The 12,321-nt window shown below is 37.7% G+C and overlaps 1 protein-coding gene across 2 annotated transcripts in view; it reads left to right on the top strand.

Annotated features, from left to right (window-relative positions):
- Window positions 1-12,321, top strand: part of LOC306860765 (solute carrier family 41 member 3-like) — a 29,454-nt gene that overhangs the window by 2,295 nt on the left and 14,838 nt on the right. Inside the window, exons 2-3 of one of the 2 annotated variants that reach the window (XM_079402655.1) lie at window positions 6,371-6,457; window positions 10,715-11,032. In XM_079402655.1, the coding sequence (XP_079258781.1) occupies window positions 10,739-11,032 (294 nt within the window). In that variant the 5' untranslated portion in view covers window positions 6,371-6,457; window positions 10,715-10,738. Of the gene's footprint in view, window positions 1-6,370; window positions 6,458-9,721; window positions 9,873-10,714; window positions 11,033-12,321 lie in introns of those variants that run through there. The other variant, XM_079402654.1, reaches the window with a different exon arrangement.

Genomic DNA, 12,321 nt, shown 5'->3' with positions numbered 1-12,321 from the left:
GGTTCATTAATGGCTTTTTGCAGGTTATCGAGCTCAGCAAAGAACCTTTTTTAGAGTTCTTGAGGTCTTTTTTGGAGAATAAAAAGTGTTATTGATGTTGCATTATATGTACATGTCAGAATGCTGTCACCAACACTGCCACTGGGGTCTCAAACACCGCCTTCACCAGACGTTGGTTGGCTTGACGCCTGGCAGCTAGACTGAGTTGCAACTTTAGCCGTAAGGCCCAAGAAAGATTTGCATACAGCAAAGGCAGTCTTCAAGTCCAAGTGATTTTATTTCGACAGCTGTCTCGTCACACGTGTTCACACCAAAAAAAAAACATAACATAAAAATCAAACATGCTAAGAGCAGCAAAGCAACACCTGCACACTAATTTCGAGGGAAAACCCAACTCGCTCACCTCCCATCAAACAGATAGCTTACATAACTGCGACATTTGGCTTCACCAATCATAGCCTATGGCCGCCCAGGGAACATTCCATCCACAGGGTTCACTTAACACCCATGACAGAAAATACACATTTAACCCCCCATCAATATTCACCCATTCACATTCCATTGATAATCATAATCACGAATATCACAGTTAATCAAGCATACACAATACCTACTTAGAATGGAGCCAATTATCATTTCCAAACCTTCAAATGAATCCCCGTGTCCATAAATGGTATAACCATCAATTAAAGGAATTTCGGATATCACATCATCAAAACACTCCCCTACTGAACTCAAGACCACACAGGCAATTCATATTACATCATATCTTACACAATAAACATATGCAAAATAAAAACATATGAAACCTTTAAAGTCTCGTCCCCTTTTATACACAAGTACAGGACACCATTTGAACCCTAGACATTGGTTCCTTACACACATCAAATCATAAACATAAACAACAAATTCATAAACACAGTAACACCTTGAACTGATGGTCACGAGATAACCATGACCATCATCACAGTACATATTAATATCACGTTTTTTTATTGTATACCAATTTTATTTAATATTTTTCTTAAATATTACAAAGACATTTTATATTATCATTATTTTATTTATCAAAATATATGATTGCAACATAATACTTACAGCTAATTGTCTCTTTAAAGCTATTGTTTTTGCTTTTATGAACTTTAAACAAAATATATAGTACATAAAATATTTTTTTATTGTTAAAATAGAATTTTAAAATAAGATTAAAACTGATTTATTACAATTGTGTACGTGCACAAAAATGCAAGCTTGTTGAAAAAGTAAACAACACATTTTCTGTTGTGTTATGTACAATGTTTGCTTTTAATCTGGCCTTTAAATCTCTCTGTGTAATCTTTGATTTTTCACCATTGATTGAATGATATGGTCGGATGCTTTTTGGCTAGTCTGGGCCTGTTTGTTTATCAAATGAAGAACAGATTTTCCTGCTACCATGGTGACTTTGAAGACTTTCAAAGGGGACTGTAACTGTTACAACTGCCACTAATGCAGCTGATGAAGATCATGAGAGCAACAAATGAATTAGATTAAATCAATACTGTACTAATATAGAAACAGGTAGATTCTTCGAATAGATGACAAAGCTGGTCTGAGCTGTTAAAAGCTGTGCTGATGCCAACATTAAAATAATGAAAGTGCATTTCTAGTGAACTGGAATCTGCACATCTTTCTATTGTGAACCTCATTAACACTACATGACATTTTTGGCAAATTAGGAAAAATGTCAAGTTTGTATGTGGAGTGTGTCATTTCTGCACCAAATGAGCAGAACCAATTAAAATGTGTTTATTTGGTTGGCCCAATTGGGATGGACAAAATGGCGCGACCTGTTTATCGACAATGAAAGATGAGGGAGTGTTTGAAAACCTTTTTTTTTTTTTTCTTCAATTCTGTTTGCTGCTGCTGATGGAGAAAAAATTACACACTTCAAGAACCAGTTGCAGATGGAAGAGGTTCTTATGGTTTTATCTGCTTTGGCTCAACAAAAATACAGATGATATTGAGATGATTGTTTTTGACAAATCAACAGAAACTAAATATTGAACAGCCAGGCATTCTTAGATTTTAAAACAAAGTGACTTCAAAGATTCAGCTATAAATGAAGTATGGATGAGGATGAGTCTCACGAGTCCTCAGAGATGTTTTGCAACTCAAAGATGTTCCAGATGAGTTTCCCCTTTTTTCCCCAGGTTTTGCGGTGTTGTTAACTATAACCTCAAGCAGGAAGTTTTAGAGTGAGGCTAAGAGTAAGCTTTTCCTTGTGTGTCATCATCACTATGTCTGAAAATAATTGTGGAGATCATCTAGTGTAACAGAATTTATTTTTAAAACCATAAAGATACTACCCAATACTCTCAACACATGTATTGTATTGATCTATCTATCAAACTTGGGTTCATGAAGTAACTGTGGGGGTTTGTGTATTGATGAAAATCTAATAATTAATATATAATAAAAATGTAAAATAAAGGAATACATCACTTAAATCACTAAAGAAATGTTGCTTACCTGCATGTGACCATTAGTTGACATCAGAGAATCAATAAATTCGGAACATTTTACTACCGATGTTTAATATGTAGTCATTTTATTGATAAATAGTAACTTTAGTTTGACTATTTTGAAATGTAATATAATTTTAAATGTTTTTCTTGGTAATCTGATTACATAATCCATGTTTAATTAGTTACTACCAAGTACTGTTTATTATTTTTCACTTTATGTCACAACTACTTTTTTTTTTACTCTTTTTTTTGTCTAGTATGACAAACCTTATATATAATAGGATATTCTGGTCCCTCGATGGCTGAGATAATGAGATTTTTTTTTTTTTTGCCATTTTATGATCTGCTTGTTTGATGTCCTGAATGTATATAATAGCCACTACACAACTATTCGGGTAATTGAACTATTGCTCATGTGCATATAATACAAACAGTGCAGGATGAGTTATGTGCTCAAATGTAATGTACTTTGATTTAATATTCAAATCCTTACCTCTAATTATGAGCTAAAGCAATAGCATTGCTGCCTTCGCACACACTACTGAATATTAATTAGCAGCTGTCACCTCTCAGGGTAAAGTTTGATTAAGAGTGAACATGTCTCTCTACACCTATGAGTGCTGTAACAGTCCCTAAAAAGCACTGAAGCTTGTTCTGTGAGTCTCCTGTTCAATGATGTGACGTCAAAGAAAGAATGGCTCACTGTCCCCATGAAACCCATTACAGAAGTTTCCCCCCTCTCTTCTCTTGCAAAGTCTGTTTGTTTTTTTTTCTTCTTCTGCTGCACAGTAAAGTTCAAACATTTGATCTGATAAGAGTGGAAAAAAGTTGATAACAGATGTTTAATGGTCTGGCCACATATCAGAATTGAGTAACACTCCGGGCCATTGCAGAAAACCCAGTAGTGAGTGAGCAGCAATGCAAGAAATGTAACATTGCTAGAAAAAAGTTCTGCTCAGGAGACCTTTCTGTTTTCTAAGAGTGCTGCAAGTGCAATACATGTCATTTAATCAGCTTGGTGCATGTTGTGACATGAATGAGATTAAGCTCATAAAACTGGATGACTCAGATTTGCACTTGTGCCCCACCAGCAGACTGTCTTATCATTTCTATTTCTGCAGGATTTGCTTTGCCTCCTCGTTGTCCTATTCTGAAGAAGAATAGATTGAGGTAAGAAAGCGGCGAGAGATGGGAAAGTTTACGCAGAAGACTGAACCGAGGACAGAGAGAGAGAGAGAGAGAATGGACACTTGGCAGTGTGCAGAAATCTGAGAGCTCATCAATCACTCTGTAACGTTATGTAATGGAGCTCTGCTGGAGAGGGTGGAGACCTACACGAACAGCTGCGGCCGATCTGAGCACGCTAAGAAAGAGTAAGCAGCGCTGTGGGAAAGCGAAGAAATGTGGGAGTAAGGGTGGAAAGCAGCTACACTGCATTTACCCTGCGGCTAACATCACGATTGGCATAGTCAGGATGATTTTTACATTATAATGAACTCTGTACACTGAGTCGACAATTCCTTGGCATGTTCGCTAATCCTGGAAACTGTGAATCCATGCATAATGTGTGCACTCCATACACACAGTTTAACAGATAGCCAGTAATGTGGTGGTGTTTTGTTGTAGTGGTTACAATGCAGAGCCTGTAACGGGAACATTCCATGGTTGGGTTCTGGAAATAAAAATCCCATTAATTTTCTTCATAGAGAAATCAATTTTTAACGATTATTAAATCTTGACAGACAGATGAACCATGAGCTTGGAGGTTATTAATTAATGTTATATGCTTCTATTGAAGCAATCAGACAGTGCAATTTTAACATCACTCCAAAAATGATATTTAGTAGCCAAATTTTAGGTGAATAACACAACCCATAAATATTAAGAGAAAAATCGAATGTCAAACTCCCATGAAGATATAATCAAGTCAGTTTCTATACATTCGCAGCTCTCTTGTATACACTGTTCAAAAGTTCGGGGCATGCTAAAACATACAAGAAACCTGTTAACTACATGCTAAGCACATTAGAAATATGTTAGCAACATGCTAATCTTGCTATCAATATGCTAATCATACTAGAAACATGCTAGCAAGACTATCATGCTAATCAAGCTAAAACATGCTAACAACATGTTAGTCATGCTAGAAACATGCTAACAACTTGTTAAATCACGTTGTCAATGTGCTACATAATGCTAGCAGCATGCTATCAACATCTATCTATCTAAATTTTCAAACTGCAAGGTTTTACAACGGCCTCATAGCCTCAGGTTAGGCTTTCTCAAGCCAACCTAAAGTTTACCATGACAAACATTTTTTTAATCTAGTTTATTCCTGTGATGGCAAAGCTGAATTTTCAACGTTGTTATTTATGGTACTTCAAGGGGGTTATGTGCTACAGAAGCCGAGCGTCTGCAATTGAGATGAATGGGAATGCTATGGGCTCTGTGTATTACAGACCTCTGTGGTTCATTCGCTGCAAGGAGCGAGCCAAAAGCCATCACCACTGTGCCCTTGAGGAGGCACTTAACCTCAGGTTTCTCCATGGGAATTGTCCCTATAATAAAATCATGCCATCATTCTGTTGGAACATCTCACAGGCTGTTCATTTGGTAATAACCAAAGATCATATTCTATCCCGAGACAAAATCTGCTAATAACAAATGCACTGATTTCTCTTTGGCAGGCTGTTTGACAGCTACGACAGTAAGACTTGTGTGCCAGACTTATCCTTCATTCAGCATGTGCCATGGCAGGCATTTTCTCAATTGGATCAAACCACGTTTTCATGCACGTTAGGGCTCAGAAACATGAGACATCACGTTTGGTACAACTGTGCCATTGCTCGATCAGGAACCAATGTTGATGCCACTCAAAATAAATTAATGGAGTTACAAGCAAGTACGTGTTGAAAGTTTGCCTCTCATCTTTAACAGCTCAAAGTAGAAAGCTGTCAGTCACGCTCCTGACCTTCACATCAAGAACATGACCTCAGAGGCCTAAAATCAGAGCCATATGATCACCACGCTATGAACGCAGAGCTGAGAGGTCATTTGAGAAGCTGTTATTAGCCCTGATCTCAGGGTGAAGGAAGCATGTATAGTGTTCACAATCACGGTGTAGCTTCTGCTTCAGTAAATGATCCAATTTGCTTTAGATTGTTCTTATCGAATGTGCATCGAGACTGCGAGAAACGTTTCAAGGGTTTTACTCGAGCCCCGCCCAGGTGCTACTAAGCTCCTCGGAATGTGTTGACACTAATCCCATTTCAGTTTAAACTATTAAACCATCTAATAAGTTTTGATTTATCTGTTACCCGCTAAGACCTTGTTAACATGTGAAAAGCTACTGCATTTCAGGAAAGGTTAGGGGTTATGTGTTTCTTGGAACTCTTGTCGATTCCCTCTGTTGGAGTCTCTTCATGTTAGTGAAGAACGCTAGAGATTAAACATATGTAGTTATGGGTTTCATAAAAGCTTCACTGCCTTGTAATTTTTGTGGAAACCGGGCCTGTTTACTTGTTACTGTGATTTCTTTTGATGTGACAGTTTTATGGGGTATGTTTGAGGTGATCTGCTCTGGGGAAGCAATTAGCCATCTTTTCCTGCTTTAGAAGTGGGAAGAGTCCGCCACTTGTCAACTTTTGAATGAATGACTTTGATGGGCACTTACGGGTTAGAAATGGTATAGCATGTAAAGCATGTCTGCATTATGCTCCCTTTTGTCGCTAAGCAATGTTGCATTATATACCGACAGAATGCGCTTTTCCCTTGGTTGTCAAACAGACTGATAGATACAGGATCGGTGCGTTTTCCCCGGCATAACATTCTTTCATTTTTGCTCCTTCTCTTTTGCTTTGAAGTTTGAGATGAAGGGGAGAACAGCTGGGACGTCTGAAGCCAAAGGAAGAGTGTGGGAGGTGGTGTAAAGTGAAAGTTAAGCATTGTGGGTAAGTGTTCGTGTGTGTGTGACAGGTGTCCACTGTGTCTCCTTGGAAAGGGACAGCAGCTATATTTAGCACCTCTGACAAGTTTCCACCACTTCTGTCAGGCAACAGTATACCCATAATTACAGCGTATATGTGAGTGTGTTTGTTTCAGTTTTACTGCGTTTTAGTCTGGTATTTAATGTCAGAGGTCCATACTAGGCATTGTGGGAGTTCTTGTTATTTGTTATCCATCCACCGACATGTTATTTTGCTCTGTTTCTTGATTAAGATGCAAACCCTGCAATTCAACTGTTTCATTTCAATTTCCACGTACTGTTTGCACATAATTACTAAAACACAGTTTCTCCTCAAAATAACCTTCATGTGGCTTATTTCCATTCAGCAACAGAGGCACATGTTCTGCTGTACTTTATTTCCACCTAGTGGATGACTGCAATATCACACAGGACGCAGAAGCATATTTTGGGCATTCTCAAATATTTAGAGAATATTTGTAATAGTAATACATATACTTACTATTCCTACAGTATATACTGTGCACAAAATGCCCATTTTCAGTATGCACACAACACTGTAGTATTTTATGTTGTTTGCATAATTACGCCACCAAATGCGGTCTAAGAGCTTTTTCAAAACCTGTGAATGCAAACATTGTCATTTCAAATTGGGTGGCAGTGAAGTGACTGTGATACGTGTATGGAAAGCGGTTAACTGGCTCTTTAAAGGGAGAGGAGCGGTGGGTTTCCCTGTCAATACCATGTTCTCAGTGGCAGATGAGGTCAGACAGGAGGGGGTTGTTCTAAACTGCCAACAGGATGAAATTTAAGACACTCTCCAAGGCCCCCCTATTTGTGACTCCTCCAATCCTACTTCACGTTGTTATTCTTGGTGCCCTCTTAGATTTATGCTGGTCACTTACGACTTTCCTTTCCTTTGCGACATTGTGGTAGGTAAGACGTTTAAGTGTTAGATTTGCATGGACAAAATCTGTGCTGTATACTTACACCGTAGCTGGATTTGAGATTGATTTGTGTTATCAGCGTCCCATAAAAGGGACCATTCATACACTCAATTATAAGTTGTCTGCCTGTTATGCAACTTTTCATGACCTTTGGAAGTTAGATGCATGCGTGGACACCTGCAATGTGAAAAAATGCAAGGTAGAGCAGTAACGTTATTACATACTTAACTTTAAAAGTAGACAGCGTGTTTATTTTCTCATTCCTTAATATTGTGTTTCATTACAAATTGAGTAATTATCGCTACAAGCAGTGTTGGGAAGGTTACTTTGGAAATGTAATAGGTTACAGACTACAAGTTACCCTACTTTAAATGTAATAAGTAGTGTAACTTTTCAATTACTTTATTAGAGTAATGTAACTAATTACATTTGATTACTTTTTGATTACTTTTCTAAAGTTCTGTCTTCAACTGTTAATGATTTTCAAACATGTAAACCAGGCAGGGTTAACCTTACAGTAGAACTCAACACTGATAACTGACTTTGAAATCCTTCATCTCTTGAATTAAGATTATAATATTTTAATTTTAAAGGAGACATTGGATGCAAAATATCTTCATTTGCATATGAATGTGTCTTAGCAGTGTGTGGACACAACCACCCTGCAATGATAAAAATTCACTCCTTTTTTCACCCAAAAATCTAAACAGTCTCAATTATCAAGCCATTTTGATTTTGAAGTGAATACAGGCACTCTCTTCCACCTTCAATACCATGACTTAGGTGAGACCCTTGAGCAAGGCACCAAACCCCCAATTGTTCCCCGGGTGCCATAGCAATATGGCTGCCCACTGCTCCAGGTGTGTGTGTGTTCACTGCTGTGTGTGTGCACTTGGGTTAAATGCAGAGCACAAATTCAGAGTATGGGTCACCATACTTGGCCACACGTCACTTTCGTGGCAGGGAAAATTCAAGGCAGGTTTTGTTAAAAAGTTAAAACTCAATGATGGATCAGTACCCATTGTTCATGATCCAGCTGCTCCTCCAGAAGAAGTAAGTCTCACTTTTTTTTTATAAATGATTATTTGCGAATCACGTTTGCTCTTCCACAGAAGAGAGGGGCGGGGTGAGCAGTGCTCATTAGCATGTAAAGAGATATGCACCGAAACGAGACGCTGTGAACAGAGCTGTTTTTGACAAGGTAAAAAGGGTGTTGTTTTACACGACCATTGAGACCATTTCAATAATACCCTAAAGAATCATACCGACTTGTGGAAAATGGGCATCCGATGTCCCCTTTGAAGCACAGCCACCACAAAATTCTGACTTCCTTTAAAATCATTCTGAGGTTAAATACAGATATAAAATCATAACAAGAAATAGTTTAATAGCTATGATACTGTTTTTGAAATCAAATCTTTGCATAGCTATGACAGGGAAACTGTAATCAAACAATGCCTTAGAAAAAAACAGTTAACCTTAAAATAAACCCTAAAGGAAATATAAAAGTTATTGGATAAGCATGTTATAAACTTCTGAAACATTGGTGTTTCATATTTTAGAGCAGTCACTGCAATTTATGAAAGAACTCAATTAAATCTGTATGTGGGATTGTGTGTGAAAAAATCAGATGTAACCCCCTTTGTAATCATTAACATTTTCATAAGTAACTGTAATTTAATTACTCAATTTTTCTTAGTAACTGTAACTGATTACAATTACTTTTATTTTGTAATTCCGTTACATGTAACTAGTTACTCCCCAACACTGGCTACAAGGTTGCATTATGCACTAAATAAAACATCTGTATGTATAAAAAGATTAAACGAAATGTATAACTAAAAACACGACATAATTTAAAGTAGATTTGGGTTTGAATTTGGGCATCCTTTTGAAGCACGTGACTTCCTCCCTACCCTGTGATTTGAGAATATCATACTACTCTTAATATTTAAATATATTTATTATTTGTAAATAAGCATAGTAAAAAAATATTCACTACGATAGAAGCACATATGCGTAGATTAAATCCGAGTAGACGTTTCACAGAAAAAAAGCACCTCAAACTAATTTGTAAACATTAAAACATTAACCTAAAATGTTAAAGTTTTAAAACAACAGACTGTGTTAGTTTATTATTTTCAAAAGTACTATAATGTTGTCTTCTGTCGAATTACTGGACAAAATCACGAATCTGCTCATGAATATTAATTTATGCATGCAGACGTTGCTTCGTCAGCTACCAGGCGCGTCCCGTCACGTGACTAATAAATATTCATGAGCTAAGCTTTCTCCGTAGTACTATTGGTGAATTCGTTTCCTATCTAGGAAGTTAAACATTTCGAGTAGTGATTCAACGCGCTTAAGCATTTACAGTGATTAATATCGTTATCGAAAGCGAAGTTTCCTATAATGTGATGAATATAAACTCGAAAGAAGGGCTAATTTGAGACGGTAGGCTGTTCTTTACGTGACTTTCTATTGCTGATGTGGAGCACAAGCCATCATGATCCGTGTGTAAACCATCATTGTTTTCCGCATCTGTCCTTCTCATCAATAACATTCCGTTTCGATGCACACACGTGTGGACGTACATTTATTTGTTAGAGGAACGCTTTATTGTGAGATTTGTCAGTGATATCTATGGGAATGTGCGACTTGATATTGCTATGGCAACGTGTCATCAGTGCTTATGGACCAAAACATGAATATCATCAGTGTGATGAGAGATCAAAGTGAAACCTTTTAGATCAGATTGTTGATACATGTTAGATCATTATATTTGTTTATTTGTATCATTATATTTCTATTTAAAAGTAGCTTGAGTCATTTTAGTATCATTGGTTTTAACCCGTTTTCTATTTTCATTTTATTTATTTTTTCATTTTAAAATAAAATGACAAATTAATTTTTTTTTGAGTTAATGTTTACTTAAAATAACGAAAATGTGTATTTTTTTTATGGCCTTTAGTTTCAGTTTTAGTGTTCAAGTGTTGACTTTTAACATTTAAGATATAAACATTTAAGTGAAAGTGAAGTGACATGTGGCCAAGTACGGTGACCCATACTCGGAATTTGTGCTCTGCATTTAACCCATCCAAGTGCACACACACAGTAGTGAACACACACACACACACCGTGAACACACACCCGGAGCAGTGGGCAGCCAATGCTGCGGCACCCGGGGAGCAGTTTGAGGATCGGTGCCTTGCTCAAGGGTCTCATCTCAGTCGTGGTATTGAAGGTGGAGAGAGCACTGGACATTTGCTGTCTTTAATTGACTTTCTGTTGCTCAGAGGGAGTGGATCGGAGACTCCACCATGGCAGGAGATGAAGTTCGGCAGAGGAAAGGAGGTGGCCGCAAGAAGCCCAAAAAGGGGAAAGGGAAGGGGCAGGGTGGTTTGGATCGGACTGGCAGTCTAGATGGGCAGAATGACCTGCTGTTACCCCCTCCCGCCATACCACCCAAAAAGCCTGTGGAGGACAGGACCAAAACAGCCCAGGCTAAGATAGAGGATGAGTCAGCCGTTTCTATCTGCCTGCAGGTGCTGTTCCCCTACCTGCTGGCTGGGATGGGGATGGTGATGGCAGGCATGGTGCTGGACAGTGTACAGGTAAGAGACTTTTGAAGAACTTTCTGCAAGTTTATGTAACATGTTATAGCCTGACATGACTTTCCAATAGTTTGAGGTTGATGCTATAGCGGCTAATGTGCCCACTTTAATTATCCAGCATGTCAAGTGCTGATATTTATGGTCCTCACTTACAGGAAGCAGAGTGTGAGGGAAATTAATGTGATGATTAAAATTCACTCGGAAGGCGAGGGACTGGAAAAACATTCCAATCATTAAGCATTAATGCAGGTGTTCACCCAAAAATGATGTCATTTTGAAGTCATTGCAAACCTGTATGTTTTGTGGAACACAAATTGAGATGTTTAACAAAATGACCAGGCTATGAATGAACGGTTTTTGAATAGCTTTTTAGGACAGTTAAGCTCCAAAAATGGACAAAATAAACAAACATAATAGGACAGCGTTATCAAAATAGCGTAAAAGTGGTGACTCGTGTCCCTTCTTGAAGCTGGAAAACTGCAGTCACTAGAAAATGAAATGTGGCAAAACATATATTGATCCTTATGTTCACCAAGAGATAAAAACTCAGATCTCAGAAGAAATCAGTCAGAATTGCGAGATTTAAAAAATAATAAAAAGTCGAGATGTAAACCCAGAATTACGAGAAATAAGTCAACTCGGAAATAAGATGTAAACTCGGAATTGCTTGGAAAAAAAGGAAGAATTGTGAGATGTTAATTCATAATTGCAAGATATAAACTCAAAACTGTGAGAAATAAAGTCAAAATTGTGTGTTATTAATTGTGTGAATTGCAAGATGTTAACTTAAAATAGCGAGATATAAATGCAGAGTTGTGAGATAAAAAGTCACAATTACCTTTTTTATTTTTTTACTCTGTAGCGGAAACAGGCTTCCATATGAGAGTAAGTAAATATTGAATAATATATCCTGTGCCTTTGGAACCAGTTGTCATATAATAGTCTTAAGAGATTTGGTGTCCTGACGGTGTTTAATGAATGAGATCAGAGATGTGTGTTGGTGATGTGGGTCTGGATTTGCTGCATCACTGTGCCGTGTTCAAGACCAAGTGGGTTTTTTTTTTTTAGCTGAATTGTGCCCCTCTTTCCAACATGTCCTCTATGTACTGGCAAGCGGTAGAGTGGTGACTAATCGAACAACGCTGGTCTTACAACCCCATGGGTTCTCAATCTGTCTCTTTGTCTCTCGTATACACACTTGTTCAATCTCGATCTATCTTTTCTTCTCCTGTTTTCCTTTCCCCCCTCTCGTCCCTCTGCCAAGCACTCAGCCCATTCACAGCTGATAA

The sequence above is a fragment of the Barbus barbus genome (genome assembly GCF_936440315.1).
Source record: "Barbus barbus genome assembly, chromosome: 41".
Lineage (NCBI taxonomy): Eukaryota > Metazoa > Chordata > Actinopteri > Cypriniformes > Cyprinidae > Barbus > Barbus barbus.
This window is presented reverse-complemented; position numbering and strand designations above follow the sequence as displayed.